Source organism: Lepidothrix coronata, unplaced genomic scaffold (assembly GCF_001604755.1).
Source record: "Lepidothrix coronata isolate B3197 unplaced genomic scaffold, Lepidothrix_coronata-1.0 Scaffold187, whole genome shotgun sequence".
Taxonomy (NCBI): Eukaryota; Metazoa; Chordata; class Aves; order Passeriformes; family Pipridae; genus Lepidothrix; species Lepidothrix coronata.
This window is the reverse complement of record NW_016690367.1, coordinates 247,286-268,727: the sequence shown is the minus strand read 5'-3', so window position 1 is coordinate 268,727 and position 21,442 is coordinate 247,286. Positions and strand designations below refer to the sequence as shown.

The following is a 21,442-nucleotide window of genomic DNA, read 5'->3' as shown; positions in this document are numbered from 1 at the left end:
TGGCGCCCTCCCAGCGAGAAGAGATGAGGGATGGGAAGTTTTTGGGGCGTCACCCCCCGCCCAAGGCACATTCACACCCCTCCCTTTGCAAGGGAGGGGGATTGAGGCAAGGGGCAGCCCCCATACAGGCCTGCAGAGCCCCATGGCTGAGCCCGGCTCTTCAGCCCCCCCAGACGTGTCCTGGGCTGGCTCCGGCCCCCCCGCCAGCGCCTGGGCTCCCAAACCCCCCCGCCCTGCGTGTGCGCTCGGGGGAGCAGCGGGCGCTGATCGCGGCTGACAGCGGCTCTGTGCTCGCCCGGTGCCGCCCTTCCCGAGGGGGCCGGCGGGCGGGACACAGGCACGGACCCCTCGCCGTGCTCAGGGCAGGGGTCCCCGTGTCGGGGGGTCCCAGCCCCGCCGCCGCCGCCCCACGGGGCCTGATCCTGCTGCTCCCCACCGCGCCATGATCATCCGCCCCAAGCGCCTGACCCCGGGGTACTTCCGTCTGCTCCAGGTAAGGGGGCCAGCAGGGTTGGGGGCAGCCCATGGGGACCCCTGGGATGGTGCCCCTGTCGCCCACCAGGCCTGCTGGCCACGGGAGCCATTCCCGGCTCCATCCCAGCTCCGCATTAGCAGCGAGGGTGCTGCCAGTGGAGTCCCTCAAGTGCCGCTCAGAGCACCCCAAAAGCCACCCTGGACACCCCAGGGGGGGACAAAGCTGCCCCCTTCCCCTGTACACCACCAGGCGCGATGGAGACATTCAGGGCATGGGCCCAAGCCCCCTGTTCCCGCGGGGTTTGGGATTTGGGGTGCCCCAGCGCTCCCCTCTCCTCTCCTCTCCTCTGTCCCCCCACAGATGCAGCTGGCGGCAGGACGGGGGGCCGAGCCGGGGGGGCGGCTGCTGACCCCCCTGGCCCTGCTGCTGGCGGCTGCCGGGCTCTGCCTGTCCCTCTACAGCGCCCGCAGAATGGCTGACCCCGCCAAGGCCCCCCCGGCGCCGTGAGGAGGGGGCTGGCGGGGCCGTGGGGACAGTCCCCAGGGGGGTGTCGGGGTCCCCCTCCACCCGCCATCCCCTGTCTGAGAGGAGCTGCGGCGACTTTCCGGCTGACCTGCGCCACATCCAGCCCTTCCCGCCACGCCTGGGCACGCGATGGTGCCCTGGGGAGGGGGGACACGTGCCTGTCCCTGTCTGTCCCCGCTTTTGGAGCCGGGATGGAGACTGGAAAAGCCGCCTCCAGCTCCAGAGCTGCCGGATGAGCCCCTTCCCGAACCACTGCGAGACACCGGGATCCAGCCACGAGACCGGAGGCTGAACGGGCAGACAGACAGATGGAGCCGGGAGCTGCATCCATCTCCATCTCCCACCGAAGCAGAGGGGCCCGAGGGGCCCCTTGTACCCTGCTGGCAGCCACAGACCCCCTCTGTCCCCGTGGGAATGTGCCAGGAATGAGGCCAGCACCGAGCACCATTAGGTAACGGGGCAGGGGGGACGTGGGGCCACGGGGTCGGTGACGTGTCCCCTGGGCAGGCACATCCCGCTGGAATGGCGGCTGCAGCCTTCCCGACCCCCCCTCTCCCGACCCCACGAAGAGCTGCAGCTCTCCATCCCCCCCAGGGTCGGGAGGGGGGGGACAAATCCGAGCAGGCTGTGTGGAAATAAACCCTTCCCTACCCAGCACAGCTGCGTTGTCGCTCTGCCTTCCTGCTGCTCCAGCCCCGAGCCCCATGCCCAGCTCATTCCCAGGCCCCAGCACGGCAGGAGGGATGAACTGGGGTCAGTCGCTCTGCAGGAATTCGAGGCGGCAGCAGCGGGTGGTGGCACTGTCACACAGTGTCCCCTCAGGGTCACCAACAGCATCAGTCTGGCAGACACGAGGCAGGGAGGGTGGCAGGGAGGGTGATCGTGCAGCCCCAGCCCTCCAGGACCATGAAATCACCAGCTGGTTTTTGGGGACAGGAGCCTCAAAGTGTCCCTGCCAAGGGGACACCAGCACTCCCCTCTCAAGGCCCAAACCAGCTGCTCGTTGATGCTTGAGGAGGTCACTCAAGCACATACTACCCCAAAAAAAGCTGCCTGGGAAACCCCTGCCAGGAGGGCAGAGGGAGTTTCAGCACTCTGCCCGGGCAGGAGCACTGGGATGAGGCTGTTCTGGGCTGGCATGGACTCCTCTGGGTGATGGGGGAGAGCACAACACCGAGAGGTGCCCCCACACCCCTCGGGGGGACTGTCCCCCTCATATCCACAGAGCTCTCAATGCTTCCAGGCTCTTAGTTGACATATTTTAATGGCTGAACCTCTGGAATAACCTCTGACCAAAGGACAGACACCCAAAATCTCTCCAAAAGCAATGAGAGGAGTGTAGTCCTGCCAGGACAAGCTGCTTGTCCCTTCTTGGAGAAGGAGGACACATGGTGAGGGCACCCAGGGTCTCCTTGGCTCCTTCTCCTCATTAGTCCCGGGGCTGCAGGAGGAGCAGGGTGGTTTTTCCTGGCAGGCTGTGCTGGGACGTGTTTTTCTCACAAAGCTGAGGACAAAGACGCCTTTACAGAGCCGCCAGATCTCAGTCCCTCGTCCCCTGGGCTCAGCTGGACGTCTCCATCTCGGTGGCCTCCTCCAGGGGCTGGGTCTGCACCTCCACCTTCTTTGGGGGGATGTAGGATCCCATCCCCGCGGCACGCTCGGCCTCCTCCTGCGTGTACGGAGTCTCCCGCAGCTGCTTCAGCCTGGGGGAGGCACAGGGGGGTGTGAAGGCTCCCACCCCGCTCCTCAGGGAGCTCCAGAACTGACACCACCACCCTGAGAGACTGTGGGGCTGGGCCCCTCCTCACCTCTTCTTGTGCACCTTGGACCTGAAGTGCTCCTTCATGCTGTTGAGGTCCACGAAGTAGCGCCTGGGGGGGATCAGAGGATGGGGGTCAGAGAGGACCCCGATATGGGAGCAAGGCTGGGGAGAGCCCTACTGAAGGGCCAGGGTCCCCCCACAAGCCTGGGGTCAGTCCCCCACGGGCTGGGATTCACCCTGAGACTGGGACAAGCTTTCCCAAGCCAAGAACCCCCCGGGGGCAGGACACCGCCCACCCCAGAAGCCATATGGATCCCCCAGGACCAGGGCAACCCCATCCCAGGGGCCAAAACCCCCCTCCCAGACCAGAACACGCTCTCCCTCTCCAGGAGCATCCCAAGAACCCCTCCAGAACCAGAGCAACCCCATTCCAGGGGCCAAAACCCCCCTCCCGGACCAGAACACGCCCTCCCTCTCCAGGAGCATCCCAAGAACCCCTCCAGAACCAGAGCAACCCCATTCCAGGGGTCTGGGACTCCCCCGGACCCCAGGAGCCATGAAGTCCCCAGAACCAGGGCAACCCCCTCGCAGGGGAGTGGGACCCCCAAGACCAGGACACCCACCCATCCCAGGGTTCGAGCCCCCCGTGCCCCCCCCGCACGCACGCGCAGTGCAGGCAGTAGAACTGGGCGCAGCCCGGCAGGTCGGGGTCGACCTCCTGGCGCAGCAGCCGCGCCGCGTTCTCGGGCTTCATGTCCGCGTGGATCTCGTCCAGGTCGCGGCGGCGCCGCTTCGTCTTGAGCTGCCGGGCGAGCGAGTGCGCCCGGTGGGCGCCGGTGCGGCGGCCGTTCCGCGGGGACATGGCGGCGACCACGCCGGGCCGGGCCGGCACTGCGCAGGCGCCGGAGGCTGCGGGCCCCGCCCACCCGGCTCTACGCCCCGCCCACAAACCGATAAGCACCGCTCACCAAGCGACAGACCACGCCCATGAAGCGACAGGCACCGCCCCGAGCAGATAACCCCGCCCCGAGTAATAAGCTCCGCCTACGAAGTGCAGATCCCGCCTCCAGGCAGGAACGCTCCGCCCACTAAGCGAGAGGCTCCTCCCACAAGGCTTGACTCGGTCTATAGACCGCGCCCACTATGTGATAAGCCACGCCTATCAGCAGCAGGCCACGCCCTCGGCCACGCCTTCCCCGGCTCAGCCTTGGCCTGAAGCCCCCCGGGCCCGGTGACGGTCCCCGGGCATAGCCGTGTCCTCCAACTCCCCCAGCCCCCGGTGGCCCCTCCCCGGGCTGTCCCCGTGTCCCCCCGCGGGCCCCGCGCTGCCCCGGTCACCGCTGTGATGAGCCGGGCAGGGCTCAGCGCGCCGCGTTCCCGGCGCTGATCGTGTTTCCTCCGTGATCAATTATAAATAGGGACACGCGGCGGGGGGAGCGCGGAGCCCCGGCGTCTGCTCTGCGCCGTGGGAGGGGGATGTCCCCGCCCTGGGGGTCTCCTGTGGGCGAGGGGCACTGGGGGGGCTGGGGCGCGGGGGTGGAGGGGAGGGTTTGGGGGTGACCGGAGCAGGCGCCCCCGCGCTGCCCCCGGCTCAGCGCGGGCTCAGATTCCTTTTGTGCATTGGAAGTGGCCACTGAAACTTTAATGAAGCCACCGGATCGCCACTCGGTTCCCCCCCGCCGCCCCGCCACCCGCGACTCCGCCGGCTCCGGCCCCGCCGAGCCCCTCACCATGGCCCAGGGCTTCTGGCGGCTCTACAAGGCCAAAGTGCTGCAGACCCTCGGGGGGCCCCGGGCGGACGGGGCGCTGCAGGACGAGGTGGGGTGGGAGGGTCCCCACCGAGCCCGGGACCCCCCGAAGTGGGGTGACCGACCCCCCTGCCCTCCCCCTGCCCGCACCCCTGTGCTCACCCGGGGGCTTCGTTGCAGGGGGACCCCCCCGAGCTGATGGAGACGGCCGAGACCCCCGCGCTGATGGAGGAGGGGCCCAGCCCCGTGTCCCAGCTGGCGAGGAAGGTGAGGAGGGGGCTGGCGGAAGGGGGGGGGGGTTGCTGGGACCTGGGGGTCTCCAGTGAGCCCAGTGCTGCCTCCCCCGCAGGTGCAGGGGGTGGGTGCCCGGAGCTGGCGGACGCTCTCGTCCCTCTTCACCCGCGAGGACGAGCACCAGCTGCTCAGCCCAGAGCCCTGCGCAGACCAGTGAGTTGGAAATTGTTTGAGGGGGACCCCAGAACCCAGATCCAGCCCCTGGCAACTGCCCAGCCCCTTCATTCCCCCATCCCATCACCTGCATCCCCCTTCCCTGCCCTATACCCTGGGGGAGAGCCGGCATGGAGGCTTGGGGGTCACAGTTCTGGCCCTTGTGGGACCTGATGAGAAGGGTCCCCACACCGATGTCCCTGTCCTCACTCTCTCCCCAGCCCACTGGCTGCTGAGCCACCCGAGCTGCCCCAGTCTGAGAAGGCACCCGGATTTTGGGATCTCTTTGCTACCAAGTGGCAGCAGGCGGCAGGGCCAGACAAGGGGGTGCCCCCCCCGGAGCCAGATGAGAGCCCCGGGGAGCCCCCGGGCGAGGACGGCAGCGACCTGCGGGAGCCGGAGGAAGGGGCCTTCCACTGGGGCTTCCTGGCCGGCAAACTGGCTGAAATCCGGAATAAAAATGCCCCCAAGGGCAACTAGAGGAGGATGCACCAGCCAGACTCTCCAGCAGTATTTGTGGCCCCCCCACTGCTACTGGGCAGCCCCCTGCCTGCACCCGAGGGCTCTGCAGTGGGTTTGGGTGTCGTGTCTGCACTAAAGACCCTGAGGTGCCCTTTTTCCCAAGCTCTCTCAAGTGCTTTCCTTGCCCTCATCCCTTCCACAGCAGCCCCATTGCCCCTGGAGCAGCACAACCCCCACGATGGGCAGGGGGAACTGCCCCTCTCCCCCCACCCCAGAGCATCTACCCACACAAACCACACACACTTGCCAGGCTAGAAAAAAAACCCCAAACAGCTTTATTGACCGCTGTTCTGGCCCCACCAGCCCCTCTTCTGGGAAGGAGGGGGTGTGGTGTGTGCACTGCCTGCGATGAGGGGCTTGGGCTCTGCCCACACCCCCAGTCTGCAGCTGGAGCAGGGTGTGGGTGGTCGGTGGGGGCTGTAGGACCATCCCACCACCCTGGGCTGGGGGGACAAGGAGGATGGAGAAGGTGGGGGACAGCAGGAGGACGGCAGCCCTCCAGCCCTGAGGCCACGGAGAGACTCACCCAGGGGAGCCCCTTCCCCACCTGCCCCTCAGGTGCCCCCACCACGCTCAGCCTGGGGTCTGGGGTAGTCCTGGTGGCCTTCCCAGCCTGCAGCATTCCCAGCACACCAGGACCATGGATGCCACATCCAGCAAGGGCGAGGGGATACGTGCAGCCAGCAGGAGCCACAGTGGGGGTCCTTATCCCGGCCGGGCTGTCTCTGCTCAGACCGTGGACTCCTTGGCGGCCGCCCAGGCCCTCTGGCAGCCGTAGAGCCACTTGATGACACGGGCGTTCCGCTCCACCACCGAGACGGCGGAGCCCAGCCGGGCATCCTCCGGCTCCTCCTCGCCCGGCCCCGCGCCCCCCTCGCTGCCCCCCGAGGCCTGCCCGGGCTCGGACTCGCAGGAGCCGAGGAGCCGAGCCGAGCCGCTGTCCCAGCCCGCCGGCCCGAACCGCTCCCGCCCCAGCAGCTCCACCAGCGCCCGGTCCAGCCCGCAGTAGTTGAAGAACCGCTCCTTCTCCGAGAGCGGCAGCGACACGCGCAGGGCCAGCGCCTGCTTCCCGGGGGGCTGCGGGGGCTCTGCCGGGGGGCTGCCGGGCACGGGGAAGGTGCCACTGCTGCCGCTGCTGCCGCTGCTGTTGGCACCCGGTGTCCTCGCGTCCTCCTTCTCCACAGGCGCCCACAGCATGGGGGTCTCGGGGCTCTGCGGGGGTGGTGGTCCCTCGCCCAGCCCCCTGGCTGGCGGGGAGCTGGGGGGCTTGTCCCTGAGGGGTCCCTGGAAGAGGCGTCGCACCAGCCCGGAGCCCTTGGCGTTCTCCTTGTCCCCGCCCAGGCAATCCCGTTTCTGCCGGTAGATGATGAGGGAGTCGGGTCTCAGCAGGCGCCTGCTGCCGCTGCGGCGCGACACGGGGGACGGGGGGCACGGCAGCTTCCTGGGCCCCTCCCGGCCCAGCTCCGAGCCCTGGCACAGCTCATTGCACTGCTGGCGGGCGAGGAGGCGCCGGCCGAGCGGGGACAGCCGGGGCGAGCCCCGCAGCGCCGGCTCCTGCCGCCGGCTGATGACCTGCTGGGACTTGACGTATTTGGCCTTGTCGGCCTCCAGCCGCTCCACGGCGCTGGGTCTCCGGCCCCCGCTGCCCCCCGGCTCCCCCGGGCACTCGGGACCCCGGTTCAGCCAGGCCAGGGGGGAGCCACGGCCGGGGGCCACGAGGCGCAGGTTGCTGGAGGCGCAGACGGCAAGAGTGGGGCTGCCCAAGGGCACCATTGCCCAGAAATGTCACTGCTGGTCGCTCTGTTTGCCCCCCGAGTGGTTGTGGGAGCTTCGGTGCTGCAGCTGGGGAGGCTCTGGAAACTTCGCTTGGCTCCTGGATTTCACCCTGGGAGGAGAGAGGAGAGTCAGGGTTAGCCTCGAGGCTGCAGCAGTGAGGAGGAGGATGGGGGTGAGGCAGAGCCGGGGGTCCCCTCAATCCCAGGCAGGCAGCGAGTCCTGCCAGCCCAGGCAGGACCAGCCCACGGGCAGGAAGAGAGAAGCGCCGAACATCCGCCGGCTTCACTCGCATCCCAGGAGCGGCTTCCAACAGGAAAAAATACCGGAGCCGGCCACTGCCTCGCCTTTCCGAGAGCAGGGGCGGCAGAACAAAGCCCTGCTCAGGAGAGCTGGTGAGCTGCCCCACGTGTGGGGGCAGCAGGGCAGGGGCTGGGGGAGTTTTTGGGGTCCCTGAGCTGTGCTCCCCTGGCAGGGAAGGTTTCCCCTGCTTGGTGAGTGGGGGGCTCGGAGCCAGGGGGGTTTTCTTAGCCCTGGGGTGCTCCAGGCCTTGCTCAGCTGCACCCGAGCACCCATGTGGGCATCCAGAGGTGGAGGTGGGTGCTGGGGGAAGGAGTCCAGAGGAGCCTGAGGCTGTAAATGCCCAAAGCAGAGGGTTTCAATGAGCACAAAAGGCCTGAATGGCCCTGAAGAGCCATCACCAGCTGACCCAGGGCCTTCCCAGGTGAGAGCAGGGCCACGGGGCTGGGCAGAGCAGAGTTCACAGCAGCAAAGGGCCCAGGAACCCCCTGCCACGCTCCTCCACACACAGCCCATGGGTTCCACGCCGCATCCACCCCACTGTACAGGTGGGGAAACTGAGGCATGTGGTGTGTCTGGCCCTGTGCTCCCGAGGGATGAGCTCCCCAGGCTTCCCCAGCAGCTGTGGGAAGGTGTCCCCAGCAGAGGGTCCTGTCACCCCCCAGCAGAGCCAGTGTGCCCAGGCTGTGACTGCCTGTGCCAGTGTTCCCACATAGTCCCCAGCCCAGCCCCGTGGCCAGGACCTGTGCCAGCCATTGGGATCGGCAGGTGGGGGATGCTCTTGCTCACCTGAGCCCACCCAGGGATGCAGGGATGGGATGCAGGGATGGGATGCAGGGATGGGATGCAGGGATGGGATGCTCTGGTCTCACTCGACTCCTGCCCCTCTGGCTCCCGCAGCAAACTGAGCCCACACCCGGCAGGAGCCTCGTATAGGGATGAGGAAGAGGAAGAGCCACCCTATTAACCCCTGCCAGCCCAACCCCTGTCGGAAGGAGCCCACCCTGAGCCCACCCTGCCAACGCGACCCCCCTCCACAGCCCTGCCCCTGCCCAGCACTAACCCTCCTCTTCCTGCACCTCCAGCTCACCTCTGCCAGCTCCCCTCCTCCTTCCACCTCCTTACGGGAACCTGGCCGGGATTTCGGGATCTGCGGCGGAGATCTCTGACTCCTCCCAGGCAGCACCGAGTCTCTCTGTCCCCCCCGCACGCGGGGCATCAGGAAGGGAACAGGGAAACCATGTCCACTCCAGCAGCTTCTCCTACACCCATCCCAAGATGCTGGGGCAGCTCAGGAGAAGGAGCCCACCACAGTCCCCTCCCCAGGATCCTGCCCTGGACGGCGACGGAGAAAGAGGGAGGAAAGGTCCTCCTGGCACTGTCTCCGGTGGTGGTGAAAGGGTCAAATCCAGACCCGAGCTGGCCGGTTCCTGCCTCTTCCCCCCGGGAAGGGCTGTAAATCGCAGGAAGCCACAATGGGCTGGAGCTGGCCCAGGGGTTATTTTTACCACTGCCCTCTTCCCTTCCCCAGGGCCGAGCGCTCCCACAGGGACAGCCCCGGCCCCCTCCATCCCCGGCTCCCGCCTGGGGGGCTGCGAACGTGGCATCGGAGCAGGAGGGGGGAAGGATGTGCTGCATCCCGAGCTGGGCTCCCAGCCCCTCGGAGTGGGGTCAGAGAAGCCTCCAGTTCTCCCTAGGGATCCACCAGCTCCCCCCATCCCTCTGGCAGCCAGTGTGGATGGAGCGCTGGGGCACAGCCCGGCCCGGGCTGATCGCAGGGACCGGGGAGGCTCCAGCAGGGACAAAGTCATGGCATTCAGTCCGGGACCCCCAGGCCAGGGCGCTCTGTCCCTGGATGAGCGGGGACCTGTCCCCCAGCACTGCTGTCCCCACCCCAGTTCCTTCCTGAGGAGCTGCTGCTCCGGAGCCAGTGCCGGGAACTGGGGCTGCATCCAGCACCTCCCAGTGCCAGGAAGGGGCTGGGGCCAGGACTCCTGTGCTGACGAAAAACGGAGGCTCAGATGGAAGCTGAGCAGGATGAGAGGGGCCAGGGCTTGTGCAAGCTCTGTAGGCACTGGAAAAAATTCCCAGTGAAAGCAAGGAAGGGACAAACCACCTATTTTATTCTAATAAACCTGGAGAGGAGCAATGCAGGCAGAACTAGAGCTCTGTGTGCAGGATGAGGCTGCACAGGAGCAAATTCGGTGGAAGGCAGGGAATAGGATCAGGGCAAGAGATGGAGAAACTCATGGCACCCCTGGGATCTGCCCTCGGATTCCCACGTGGGAGAGGGGCAGCCGACAGGACCTTAATTTTAACTCCAGGCAACGTGAATCACTGTTTATTAGGAAGTGTTTTATTTTCCAAGGTGAAATCCCGGCAGCTGTTCTGGTAAAGCCACAAGTGAGTAAGAGCAGCCTTGAAATCACCTTCCTCTGGCAGATGCAACGTGTTTCTATGGGATGCTCTGACCAAATGCCTTCCCCAGAGTGATCACCCTCCTCTCTGACTCCCTGGACCACCTGCCAGGCACTTGCTGTTGAACTGTAACCTTGGACAAAGCTGGTTCCCTTTGGAAGACAAAAAGGGATGATTTGAGGGGTCCTTCCTGGCATCAGCCACTGCTGGGGCCAGGTATGGAAACTTCCAGCCCTTGCAGTGGGTGAGAGAAGGCTGAGAAAGTCCTCAGAGGCCACGAGTCTCAGTGCACAGATCCTCCTTCCACACCATGTCCCACTCCTGATCAACCAGCCCTGCTCCCAGCACAGCTCCAATGGCTCCAGGGGACCAGAAGCCACTGTGACCCATTCAGTCCTTTTCAGATGCATTTCTCCTTTTAAAAACAATTAAAAAAAAAATATCACTTTTCAGCATGCCCAGGTGCAGCCAGGAATGCAGCACCTGGTAACCCAGCCATCTGTCTATACTTGCCGGTTCCCTTTCACAACCCACAAAAGTCCCTCTGGCCCCAGGTCCATGCAAATGCCACCCCCTGAAGCACAGCTCAGGGGAGCTGGGAATGAGCCAGAGAGGGCTCAGGGTGCAGCTTTTCTTCAGGAGAGGGCAGGAGTGGAAGGCTTGTTAGGCAGGTTTAAAAATATCCAGGGTTCAAATGGGCACAAATAAATCTGAAACCAGCACCTAATCCGAGGCAGACATCCACATGTCGCTGCAAGCTGGAACTGAAAAGGGCCCAGGAGAGGCCATGGAGGCTCCTGTGGATGTTCATAACCCCCAGCAGGGCTTCAAAACCCTCAGTGGGTGATGGCTGGTCAGTGCTGGGACCACAAGGACAGCCAGGAAAGAGATCAGGAAAGGGTAAGAGTTGAACATCTGGGCTGAGCCCTCCACCTGCTGCAAAGGTTTTTGGGTTGCATCTGTTTTTGTCTCAAATCTGAGAGTAAAGAGGCCTCTGAGCAGCTGCAGTTCCTGCCAGGAGAGCACAAAGGAGTCTGGGATGGGAGCTGCCCCATGGACCTGCCAGCTCAGCCCCACGGCTCAGCCCAGACCCTCTGGCTACTCCTTAGGGATTGCAGCCCTTAGGCAATTATCTGCTGCTTCAGGCACCCAAATAACCTGGAAATTCCCCTGGGAACAAAGGGGTTTAACAGGAACATGGCCTGGGCTGTGGCTCCTCTTGCAGTGATAAAATGGTGGTGCCCCTGCTCATCCTCAGGTCACTTGACATCTCCATGACCCTAAAAATGTGGTTTCAGGCTCCCCAAAAACGCTTCCAGAGCTCCTAAACAGCACTTTGCAGCAGCTCAGCCTTGTATTGCCACCTTCCCAACACTCCTCAGGCACTCTGAATGGTTTGTGGCATTTACATCCCTCTGCCTTTATAAGGTTAAAGAGCAGAAATTGCACTTTGCACAACCAGCCCCCCAGACTGAAAGGGAAGCCCAACACCCTCTGCCAGCACTGCCTGTTAAAGGCGGGGTTTAAATGCTCCAAACTGGTCAAAGTTGGCGTTTAAATGCTCCAAACTTGTTCTCTGTGGGCCAACTCCTTCCTTTCACCGCACAAAGCACCAGCAGGGATTCAAACCCCATTAGGGATCCAGGGATCCATCCCCCATGGAGGGATTTGCAGGGTATCGGTGGAGCAAAGGGAAAAGCCACACCAACCACGGGCTCGTTTGTGCCACCCGCAGTCCAAAGGCCACCTGAGCATGTCGGGGGGAAAAAAAAAAGTTGTTTTCCTGAAGGGAGGGCACCTTTCCAGGGGGCGGGACAGCGGCCGGAGCTCCCCGGATGGGACTTTATCTCCCCCACAAAGCAACATCCGCCCTTGACGCCGCGGTTCGTGCCTGGTTCGTGCCGGGGCCGAGGAAAGCTCAGCTTAAACCAAAGCAAAGCCCAAACGCCAAGCAGGCGAGTTCCCAAAGCCCAGCCAAGCCCTGCCCCGGGAACTGGGATGGGCAGGTTGGGGCCCGAGGCCTCTGCGCTCTGCAGAACAGGGAAAACAAAGCAGAGGTTGGGTTCTTGGAGCCAGGAGGGAGCTTTAATTATATCTAATTTCTGCACCAGGGCAGTTCCTTGCAGATCTCCCCACCCTCTCCATGGACTAGATATATTTTAAGTATAGTTTATATAAATACATATATAATATATACTTTATATATGTACACATAAGGTTTATTCTTCTTCATTTGGTGGGGAAGGAATCCAACCTGTGTCTATATTTAAAATCCCCACTCTTGCAACTAATCAGTGTGACCTTCTCCTTTAATTACAGTCTTTACCCCCTAATAAAAAACAACCTAAATCCCAAACCCCCTCTCTTGTGCCAGGCCTGCACTGACTTACTGATTCAACCTGCCAGGTGGGAATGTGCCCATTTCTGGCACCAGGATACACTGGAATCCACTGGTGCAGGGCACAGGGATGACCGGGCTTGGGTTTGCTGCAGGGATAAGAAATGGCAAGAGAAACCAATTTACAGCATTTCCAGTCTGCACCGTTCCCACCCCCAGCCTGCAGAACCCTTTGTTCAGAGCACTGTTAATTAAAACATGCAAATGACTGCTATGCTTTTGTGCCATGTATAAGGAATGGTGTTTCCTCACCTTTATTCCACGTGAGAACAGCAGGAGCAGCACAGCCCTCAGCCAAAGCCAGCACCTTCCATGAGCCCAGGATCACTCAGGGTATGACTGTGATGAAGCACAGAGGATGACCTTGTGCTGACTGGAATCATTCCCCCAGACAAAGTTCAAAAACTTCATCGAAATTCAGATTTTATTTCAAAAACAGTCATGAACTTAATAAATTACACAATAATTTTCCTCATTATAAATTCTCCATAAAATATATTTTACAGTTTTTAAAGAAAAACGTGGCCAAAAACAACGAAAAAAAATCTTTTCTAAGTGCTGAAAAGTATCTTGACTTTGTGTCACGCTGGTGAACGGCTCTGCAGCTGCTACAACAATTTGATTTATTTGTTTGTTTTTTTTTTTAAAAAAAAACAAAGACCTCAGACAACAAAAAAAAAATCAAAACAGAACACAGACCTCAAGGACTACCAGTGTCACCCAACAGCGAGGATAAGCACCATGAGAGGGATTTCAGGTACCCCCAACCTTTAAAGTGGCAATCAGTGCAAAGAAACGCTTTGGGAGTCAAAAAAAAAACCAACAACAACCCCCCAAAATTCCCTGTGCCATTCCCTTGTTTCTGCACTGCAGGCAGTGAAACATGTCCAGTGAAACACTTCAGAGGGGAATCAGAGGATTTACAGAGCACCTCAAAGGTGAGCAGAATTATTCTGCAGTGGATTCGTAACCTGCTTGAGTCTGACTTTGGGGTGGGCAGGACAGGGGGAAGTTTGCCATGTATTTTTACAAAGCTTAACGTGAAGAATTATAAACCCCCTTCAAGCTTTACTCGTCCAATGGCCCTGATGAGATGTGAGAACTGGGAAAGAGTGCTGGCACAGAAGCAAAGAGTGTTTGTCTGAGAATCGCTCCCTCAAGTGATGAAGGGAAAGCAAATAACAAGAAAAAAGGATTAAGGCCACCTGGGTGATGGCCAGCAGCTCATACAGCACCAGGTAAGAACCACGGGTGGTCTGTAAAGTCTCAGAAGTCTGGTCAAATCAGAAAAACAACAACAAAAATGGCATTTTGTTTATTCACACTCAGGCAGAATAAACACTGACTGACCAAACTGCTCTCCCAGCACTAAAAGGGAACAGTACCCAAGAACCAAGAAGGAAATGCTTGTGGCCCTTTTCAGGTAGGATTTGGGCGGGGGAGAAAAAAAAATTAAATTGAATTTATTAAGAAAACTGGCCTTTCCTGTAGCTTCAAAGGCAGTTTTAAGACTCTGCTTTTTCCAAAAGGTCAAACTGGATGGGAAAGGTCAGTCCTGCAGCCAAAAGAACAAAGTGTTGTGCTGTTACAAAGAGCCTCTGTCTGCTCTGCAGTGTCAGGTGGCCTCAGTGAAACCTCTCCCAGCGTATCAATCTGCTTCTGTGCAACAGGAGCTGGGGATAAGCAGCTTCCAACTGCTCCAGAGCTTTCCACCCTACCATCTGTGCTTTTAAATAAATATTACTTCTTTAAAAGGAGGAAAAATAATAATAATAATGAGAAAAAAAAATAATCAGCCAAGGCTGCCACCTTTCACATACCTGTTACTGAGTTTTCTCCCCTGTTTGAGAACGAGTGGGTTCTACAGGACAGAGAGTCACCTCTGTGTCCTCTTCCCCACCGGGCTGGGGGCAGTGCCAGACAGGAAAAGGCCAGGACCAGTATTATTAGCTGGATTCAGTCAGTGGGAAAACTGTGCTGCCACCCTCTTTTGAAGAACCTTAAAATTATGCTGCTGGATTCCCTCATCCCTGTTTCCATAAAGTAAGGGCACAGTACTCTGCTGTTATAAATCCTCAAGGTGCTATTGGATTGTGGACACAAGAGCAGAGAGCAGATTAATTGATTAATAAAGTGTTTGATCACTAGAAGAAAGCAAAATCAAATGATCAATGAACCATGCCAGCCCCTGACTGTACATTTTTAATTTGACTCCCTTGGTGATGAGCTCATGAAGCTCTAAGTGCCAAGCTCAGCCACTTCAGCACTTCAAAAACTGCTGGTCCCCTTGCATTGCTTTGTTTACAAAGTCAAGTCTTTGATAACGTTAGATAACAAAAATAAATAATAAAGTTATTCAGGCCTGGAGAAGAAGGAATGCTTCTCATGCACCTTCTTCACCCCAGTTTTCTAGCAGACCCCAATCATTCAGACCCACAGCAAATAATTTAAGTGCCACACACTCACAGTCACTCATATACATAAATATATACACAGATTACATTACAAAGCCTGAAGATTTGCACTACCAGCATGCAAATCTTTTGTTTGTTTGTTTTTTTTTTTCCATGAGAGTTCCTAATACTGACATAGGAAACTGGAATGTATGAAATACCCCATGACATACTGCTGGGAAATCAAGTCTTGGCTCTTACAACATCCCACTGCCAGTGCACACACAAAGGAACATCCTCATGTCTCCCACAGGCCCGCAACACCTGGTACTTTACACACCAATGCAACGGCCAACTCAACATTCCTGCCGGGAGACTCAAAGAGAGATTCACTGGGGGAAAAAAACTACACCCTGCAGGTGAGTTCAGGCCGGTTCCTCCCCCTGCCATGAAGCTGTACCGTGGGCTGGGCGAGGAGCGGCAGGTCACGTGTCCCAGCTGCTGTCTTTAAAGGCTATGTTGACTAATCTCAGTTCCAGCTCGAACGCATCCGGGCGGTCCTGCGGGTTGGCCGCCAGCATCTCCTTGATCAGCTGCTTCATCCGAGCGTTCATGGATTTCTTCTTCACGGGGATGAGCAGCTCCATCTTGGGGTTCTCCAGCAGCGCCTCCCCCACGGGGACGATGGCTGTCCCCTGCTTCACGTAACTCCCCAGGAGCTCCTTCTTGGTTTCCGTGTCTATGAAGGTGATTCTTTCCAGCATGGCCCAGATGATAATTCCCAGGGCGAAGATGTCTGCCTTGGCAGTGTAGTGTCCTTCCCACACCTCGGGGGCCATGTAGAAGTCGGTCCCGCAGGCAGTCGAGAGAAAACACTTATTTACGTTGACCGGTTCCTCGGGATTCTGTCCTGAGGCTGAACACACTTTGCTCAGCCCAAAATCAGCCACTTTCAGGGTAGGCTCCAAGTCACTGGCATCCGTCCTGCTCTGGGAGATGAGGATGTTGTCGGGTTTGAGATCGCGGTGGATGATCTGGTTTTTGTGCAGGAAGGCCAGAGCGCTGCTGAGCTGCAGCATGAAACTGGTGTTGGTCTTACGGTTGGGCTTTCGGGACAGCAGGTACTCGTTCATGTCTCCTCCGTCACAGAAATCCATTACAAACCAGAGGTAATAAGCACTTTTGGGGTCAAAGGCTATCTCTCCTTTTAGTGAGGTTTCTACAAGCTGCAACGAGGAAAGGAAATGTCATAACTACCTGATGATCACGGGAATTTAAGGATATGATGGAAAAATGCATGAGACCTGGATCTTCGTGAAGGGGGGAAGTTTAGGTGAGATACACAGAAGGAATTCCTCCATGTGAGGGTGGTGAGGCCCTGGCACAGGTTGTCCAGAGAAGCTGTGGCTGCCCAATCCCTGGAAGTGTCCCAGGCCAGGTTGGACAGGGCTTGGAGCAACCTGGGATAGTGGAAGCACCTCAAGGTGTCCCTGTCCATGGCAGGGGGTGGAACAGGATGAGCTTTAAGGTTCCTTAAAACCCAAACCATTCTGTGGTTGGTTGATCTTCCTCTCAACAATCCAGAGAGCAAGACATTGCAACAGGGGGAAAAAAAAAAAAACAACTTTATGCAAAAATTTTTATGTAACAGGAAAAAAAAAAAATCACAATATATATTTGCCAGCCTCCTCATTTTCATCCGTGCAGAGCATATCAAGCTCACACTCCTGCCCGGCAGCAGAGCTCGACCCTGATAACAGTATTTTCAAAGATACTCAGTGGCCATTGCCCTCCCATCTGTCCCAGCTGGACAGTGTCCCACCCCGACAAAGCCTGTCCCACCCATTTTGCCAACAGCTTCCATGGATAAACAAAGTCTCACAAGTAACTCCACACAGCTGCATTCACCTCCTGCTTCCACGAGAGATTTTTTTAAGCCTGCTCTCCATTCCTTACACGTTAATGAATTCCAGCAAGTTAACACAGGATCCCTGAACTCAGGAGAACACTAATCTCCAGGCACAGCTGAGCACGTAGTGCCTTTCCCACCATCATTATCCACAGGCTATTTTCTAGAAGACAAGTCTAGCAGCTGCTTCATACAAAAAGCAAAGCAAAACCAGCAATCAGTTTTACTAATCCTGTTTACACAGCTACATTTGCCTCTTCAGCTCCTCTGAGGTGCCTCTTAGCAGGCTCTGCAAGGAAAGTCCTGCAATTATTTACGTTAGTAGTAAACCAAGGGATAATAAACCAAACTGGCTTTCAGAAATTAAGGTATGAGTTAATATTTAGGGAAGCATTTTGAAGTGCTTTAAAAAAGTGGCCTTTTCCATCCAAGGGCAAAATTGGTAGTAATTTATAGCTATCTTCCCACACCAACTCCAGACAGTAAATCCATGTTAGAACTAGAAAGTGACGTATTTAGGGTTTGTAGTCAGGAACAGTGAGATTAAGGTATCTCAGGAGAGCAGGGCATCTCCTCTGCCAAGTGAGCACCAACACAGCTCTGCCCTCCCCGGAGTCACAGACGCTGCACTTGCATCTGTTCTGAGAGTTAAGACAACGAAATCCACTTCTGTGTCTGTGACAGCAGCAAAGACCAGGCTCGCTTAGGACTCACACCCTACAGATTTGGTTTGGCTGACACAAAGCATCTGCCCTAAAGCCCTTCAGGAGACACTGAAACCCCCTCCCCTGCTTCCTCACACGCAGCTCTGTAACATCACCGGGGACAGGAGGGGCCAAGCCCAGGGAGGGCTGACTGTCCTCACTTTAGCCCAGGCTGTTACAAAGTGACCCCAGTCACAGTCGGCTCCGCTCTGCCCTTTGCTCTTCTCTCTGGAGCAGGAAAACAATCCGTGGAGCTTGCACCAGGCACGGGCCAGGTCCATGTGCCGCCCTCCTCACGATCCAAACCAGTGCTCTGAGTGATCTGGAAGCTCTTTCCCACCTTGCAGTTCTGCCCTGGGGTTTTTTAAGCTCCTCCCTGCACATCTGCCCACACAATCCCTCACAGCTCCACTACCAACCAGGAAGGTAAAGCACTAATTTCTCCCACCCGAGCTGGCCGGTGTTGTTTTAGCCTAATCCCTTCATGAAAGCAAAATCAGTGGCAACTCCCAAGGACAGGGAGTTCACAAAGCCAAGAATCCTCGTTCTCAGGCTCGGACAGCACCGGGCACAGCGGGAACTGAAGGGCTGTCAGCTGGATCTCCACCAACAAAAGGTCCACATCAGACATGCAGGAATGACAGTAAAAACTGACGTGATAAAAGCTGACCGGGGATAACACAAACACTGAGCAGGCTACTGACTTTTTAAACCAGAGAGACAAATTTCTGCAGCTTCTTGGCAAGGGAATTAATTAGAATATCTTTCAAAGTCTTTCTAGTGCTACTTGTTCCTCAAAAGTACACATCTTTAAACTTAAAGGACACTTTCAGAGTGTTATTTATTCCCTTATTTATCATGCCTTTACCACTGAGAGATTAGTAGTTATTCATCCAAAAAAACAAACAGCTCATGACATGCTACCAATTGCCTTATTGTTTCTGAAAGAATTTTAAGTGTTGGCTTCCTAAATCAAGACAGTGACTTCCTCTTCCAAGGACACCTGAGATGAAATTCCTCAGAGCTCTGTCCCAAGACATCAGTGCATGTCTGCTCCTTAACCTGCTGCCAGGGGACACCACAGCCTGTAGCTCCCCTGGGTTTACCTGTGGGGCTTCCTCAAATTATCAAAGCAGATTTGCATTAAATACAGAACCTGGAGTCTTTTAGAGCAGCAGGGCTTCAAATCACAAGATAGATATATATTAATTTTGGGGCGTCAGCAGTGCAAACAACACCCTCTCCTAACTGAGCACACCTCACAAACACCACCTTGGCTGCCCCACCTCCTTCCCCCCCAGCTGACACACCGCCATGAATTCCTTCCACCCCATTCCCTCGGCTTTCGTGTACCTGTAAATAAAGGGAGGAGCTGGAGCCATGGGACATCTTCTGCACCATGCCATCTTTCTGCAAGATGCACTCCTCCAGGTGAATGACGTTGGGATGCTGGCTCTTGATACTGCTAAGTGCCCAGAACTCCCGCAGAGCCAGTTCCACGTTCTCCGGCGCGTGGCACCGGATCTTTTTCACCGCGACCCGTGCCGAGGTCTTCCTGACGACTGCTTCGTACACCACACCATAACTGCCACGACCAACCTCCCGAATTAGATCGTACTTAGGCTGGCTACTCACCATCTTCAAGAGCAAAGGTTCTGGGGAAGGGGGAAAAACCCACAGAACTAAAACTTAGGAACAAGAACTGGGCTGTATTTTCCCCCCGTAAGGGGGTTTTGGCGTGGCAGCCTATCCAGACCCTGCCATGAACGCAGGGTTGGATTGCTAGAACGTTCCAGAAGCTACCCCAGAAAACCTGCAGCTGTTGCCACGGACCAGGTAAAAGTGGAGTTACATCATTTTTTCATTAAGATTTCAAATACAGCCCAGTTTTCAAGGTGGCAACAGTTCAAACCTAGACTGGTATCGTGCCGAGACAGGACTATCGTGAACGTTCCTGCTCCTCTCCCTCTGTGTCTTCCATGAGCATCTGCGGGAATAACAGGAGGGTGTCATGCTCCCCATCCAGCCTGGAGAGCAGGAGGTTCCAGTTGAAGCCCGTGGCTGGGCAGTAACAGATTTAATTAACTGCTTTTTATGGAGGTGACTGCGGGAGTAAATGTTTCTGTTATAATTAAGCTCTTTTACTAAGAAAAGAGGGAACTTGGATCGCTCCCCATTTATGTTTTTAATGTAACTGATTTTTCATCAAGTCTCCCCAGCACGAGGAATCTACAGTTACACAAAGTTAAAAAGGGTAACTGATTGCAGAAGTTTGTACCCAGCATCTAACTTTCACTTTTGCTCAACAGAGCAAAGCAAACCAGTTCAGATATTGCTCTAAAAGTAAAACAAGAGACACACACACACACAGAGAAAAAAAAAAAAAAAAGCCACCAAACCCTGCTACAGATTTATGACCCTCCCTGCACACTTCCCTGCAAGATTACAAACCAAACACCAACACCACCTTCACACAACCAAACCAAAACGGGACACTGACTATAGACAGGAATAAATTAAAAAAAAATAAAGCCTGGCCGGCCAAGGATCACTGGTCAAACAGAACAAAACGCAAAACCAAAAAATAAATAAATAAAATCACACTAATAGATCAGAACTAAAATAGCTTTAAGACTGCCAGTGATAAAGGTAATTCTCTTTATGTGAGTAAACCAGGCAATAACGACCACACTGAAACAGCCTGTTATTAGTAGGAAGCTTTCAAGTATTTCCACTGCTTTAGGTATCTTTTTTTTTTTTTTTAGGGCAAAAAAAAAAAAAAGGAAAAAAAAAAAGAAAAAGAGAGAGAAAAAAGGTATCATCAGTCTCAGGCAATTGCTACACAGATATTTTAACCTTCCAGCAAAGCTCTGCGATGCACATTTGCCAAAAACAACCCCCGAAGAAAACACGTTACTCCAACACGGTCACCCCGGGTTCAAAGCTGCAAACGCCCCCCTGTCACCGAGCCCAGCCCCGGGGCTCCTCTGCCCTCGCTCCTGAGGGGGGAAAAGCGCCTCGTTAGCGCCGTAATGGTGGAATAATATAAATAACTAAGTGATATAAGTGATATAAATGATGTAAGTGTCCCCCCGCTGCCCGGGGCGGCCACACTGGGCCGGCGCTCCCGCTCGCTCCCGAGGGCCCGGGAAGCGCCGCCCGCCTCGTTAACGGCGATAATTATGGAATAATACAAATATTATAACTGATGTAGATAATATAAATTATATAAATGGCATAAATAACGTAAGTGCCCCCCTCCTGCTCGCGGTGGCCGCACCTGCGGTTGTGAGGGGAATCACCGGGGGTACCGCTGCCGGCCCGCCGGGCCCTGCCCGCCACAGCGCGGCTACTGGGCCCCTCGCGCCCGCAGCGCGGATCCCGCCCCGCTGTGATCCCCGCCGGGGGATGTGGGGCCGCCCGGACCCGCCGCCCCCGAGCCGGGTCGGGCCGGGGGGAGCCGCGTTACCTCAGCGCCGCCGCCGCGGCCCAGCCGCCATCTTAGGGCTGCGCTCCCTCCCCTCAGCGCTGGCCACGCCCAGGCCCGCCACGCCCACCAATGATCACGCCCGTCCCTCCACCACCGGCCCCTTCGATTGGTTAGCGGGGAGAGGGGGCGGGGAGAGGGAAGAGGTGGGCGGGGCCCAGCGTGCGAGGGGACGCGCGGTCCTAGTGCCCCCCACCCGGCTCGTCCCACTCCCATTCATTTATTAATTATATTTATTAAATATTATTATTATAATTATACGTGTTAACATTATGGTTATTAAATATTTATTCAATATTTGTTAAATTATTTATAATTTTATTCTTTTATATGATTCCCCCCCTTTATTAATTAGGGAGAAGTCCTTCCCTGAGAGGGCGCTGAGGCCCTGGTACAGGTTGCCCAGAGCAGCTGTGGCTGCCCCATCCCTGGAAGTGTCCAAGGCCAGGTTGGATTGGGCTCTGTGCAACCTGGGCTGGTGGAAGGTGTCCCTGCCCATGACAGGGGATGGAACGAGGTGATCTTTAAGGTCCTTTCCAGCCCAAACCATTCCAGGATTCTGTGATTCATTGCTTGGCATC

At 57.1% G+C, this 21,442-nt stretch overlaps 4 protein-coding genes across 11 annotated transcripts; 1 reads left to right on the top strand and 3 right to left on the bottom strand.

Annotated features, from left to right (window-relative positions):
• Nucleotides 1-2,237: 2,237 nt before the first annotated feature.
• On the bottom strand, nucleotides 2,238-3,639 carry ZNF593 (zinc finger protein 593). The gene is made up of 3 exons (XM_017831093.1): nucleotides 3,428-3,639; nucleotides 2,809-2,871; nucleotides 2,238-2,703 (listed from the first exon to the last, which is right to left on the bottom strand). The coding sequence occupies exons 1-3, from the start codon at nucleotides 3,622-3,624 to the stop codon at nucleotides 2,562-2,564; spliced, it is 402 nt and encodes a 133-aa protein (XP_017686582.1). The 5' UTR covers nucleotides 3,625-3,639; the 3' UTR covers nucleotides 2,238-2,561.
• Nucleotides 3,640-4,302: 663 nt separating this feature from the next.
• LOC108505257 (testis development-related protein-like) lies at nucleotides 4,303-5,437 on the top strand. Its single transcript, XM_017831092.1, has 4 exons — nucleotides 4,303-4,580; nucleotides 4,691-4,777; nucleotides 4,860-4,957; nucleotides 5,179-5,437. Exons 1-4 carry the CDS (start codon nucleotides 4,407-4,409, stop codon nucleotides 5,435-5,437), a joined length of 618 nt encoding a protein of 205 aa, XP_017686581.1. The 5' UTR covers nucleotides 4,303-4,406.
• A 375-nt stretch (nucleotides 5,438-5,812) lies between these two features.
• Nucleotides 5,813-16,076, bottom strand: FAM110D (family with sequence similarity 110 member D). 4 transcript variants are annotated; one of them, XM_017831086.1, is made up of 2 exons: nucleotides 16,066-16,076; nucleotides 5,813-7,321 (listed from the first exon to the last, which is right to left on the bottom strand). In XM_017831086.1, the coding sequence occupies exon 2, from the start codon at nucleotides 7,250-7,252 to the stop codon at nucleotides 6,209-6,211; it is 1,044 nt and encodes a 347-aa protein (XP_017686575.1). In that variant the 5' UTR covers nucleotides 7,253-7,321; nucleotides 16,066-16,076; the 3' UTR covers nucleotides 5,813-6,208. The 4 variants fall into 4 exon arrangements, with proteins under 4 accessions (XP_017686575.1, XP_017686573.1, XP_017686574.1 ...); XM_017831084.1 differs by lacking the exon at nucleotides 16,066-16,076 and adding an exon at nucleotides 8,643-8,925 and having other exon boundaries at nucleotides 5,813-7,364; XM_017831085.1 differs by lacking the exon at nucleotides 16,066-16,076 and adding an exon at nucleotides 8,616-8,648 and having other exon boundaries at nucleotides 5,813-7,364.
• PDIK1L (PDLIM1 interacting kinase 1 like) lies at nucleotides 12,775-20,925 on the bottom strand. Of its 5 annotated transcripts, none has more exons than XM_017831091.1 (3): nucleotides 20,844-20,925; nucleotides 18,728-19,029; nucleotides 12,775-15,987 (listed from the first exon to the last, which is right to left on the bottom strand). In XM_017831091.1, exons 2-3 carry the CDS (start codon nucleotides 19,010-19,012, stop codon nucleotides 15,247-15,249), a joined length of 1,026 nt encoding a protein of 341 aa, XP_017686580.1. In that variant the 5' UTR covers nucleotides 19,013-19,029; nucleotides 20,844-20,925; the 3' UTR covers nucleotides 12,775-15,246. The 5 variants fall into 5 exon arrangements, with proteins under 5 accessions (XP_017686580.1, XP_017686578.1, XP_017686577.1 ...); XM_017831089.1 differs by having other exon boundaries at nucleotides 18,728-20,108; nucleotides 20,844-20,919; XM_017831088.1 differs by having other exon boundaries at nucleotides 18,728-20,111; nucleotides 20,844-20,915.
• Between the last annotated feature and the right edge of the window lie 517 nt (nucleotides 20,926-21,442).

Excerpts from the sequence above, each read along its gene's own strand:
- PDIK1L (XM_017831091.1), bottom strand. The coding sequence starts at position 19,012 with ATGGTGAGTAGCCAGCCTAAGTACGATCTAATTCGGGAGGTTGGTCGT. Across the intron at positions 15,988-18,727 it reads GCTCCTCCCTTTATTTACAG|CTTGTAGAAACCTCACTAAA; the intron begins GTACACGAAAGC and ends TCCTCGTTGCAG.
- LOC108505257 (XM_017831092.1), top strand. The coding sequence starts at position 4,407 with ATGAAGCCACCGGATCGCCACTCGGTTCCCCCCCGCCGCCCCGCCACC. Across the intron at positions 4,581-4,690 it reads ACGGGGCGCTGCAGGACGAG|GGGGACCCCCCCGAGCTGAT; the intron begins GTGGGGTGGGAG and ends GCTTCGTTGCAG. Across the intron at positions 4,958-5,178 it reads CCAGAGCCCTGCGCAGACCA|CCCACTGGCTGCTGAGCCAC; the intron begins GTGAGTTGGAAA and ends CTCTCTCCCCAG.
- FAM110D (XM_017831086.1), bottom strand. The coding sequence starts at position 7,252 with ATGGTGCCCTTGGGCAGCCCCACTCTTGCCGTCTGCGCCTCCAGCAAC.
- ZNF593 (XM_017831093.1), bottom strand. The coding sequence starts at position 3,624 with ATGTCCCCGCGGAACGGCCGCCGCACCGGCGCCCACCGGGCGCACTCG. Across the intron at positions 2,872-3,427 it reads TTCTACTGCCTGCACTGCGC|GCGCTACTTCGTGGACCTCA; the intron begins GTGCGTGCGGGG and ends GATCCCCCCCAG. Across the intron at positions 2,704-2,808 it reads TCCAAGGTGCACAAGAAGAG|GCTGAAGCAGCTGCGGGAGA; the intron begins GTGAGGAGGGGC and ends TGCCTCCCCCAG.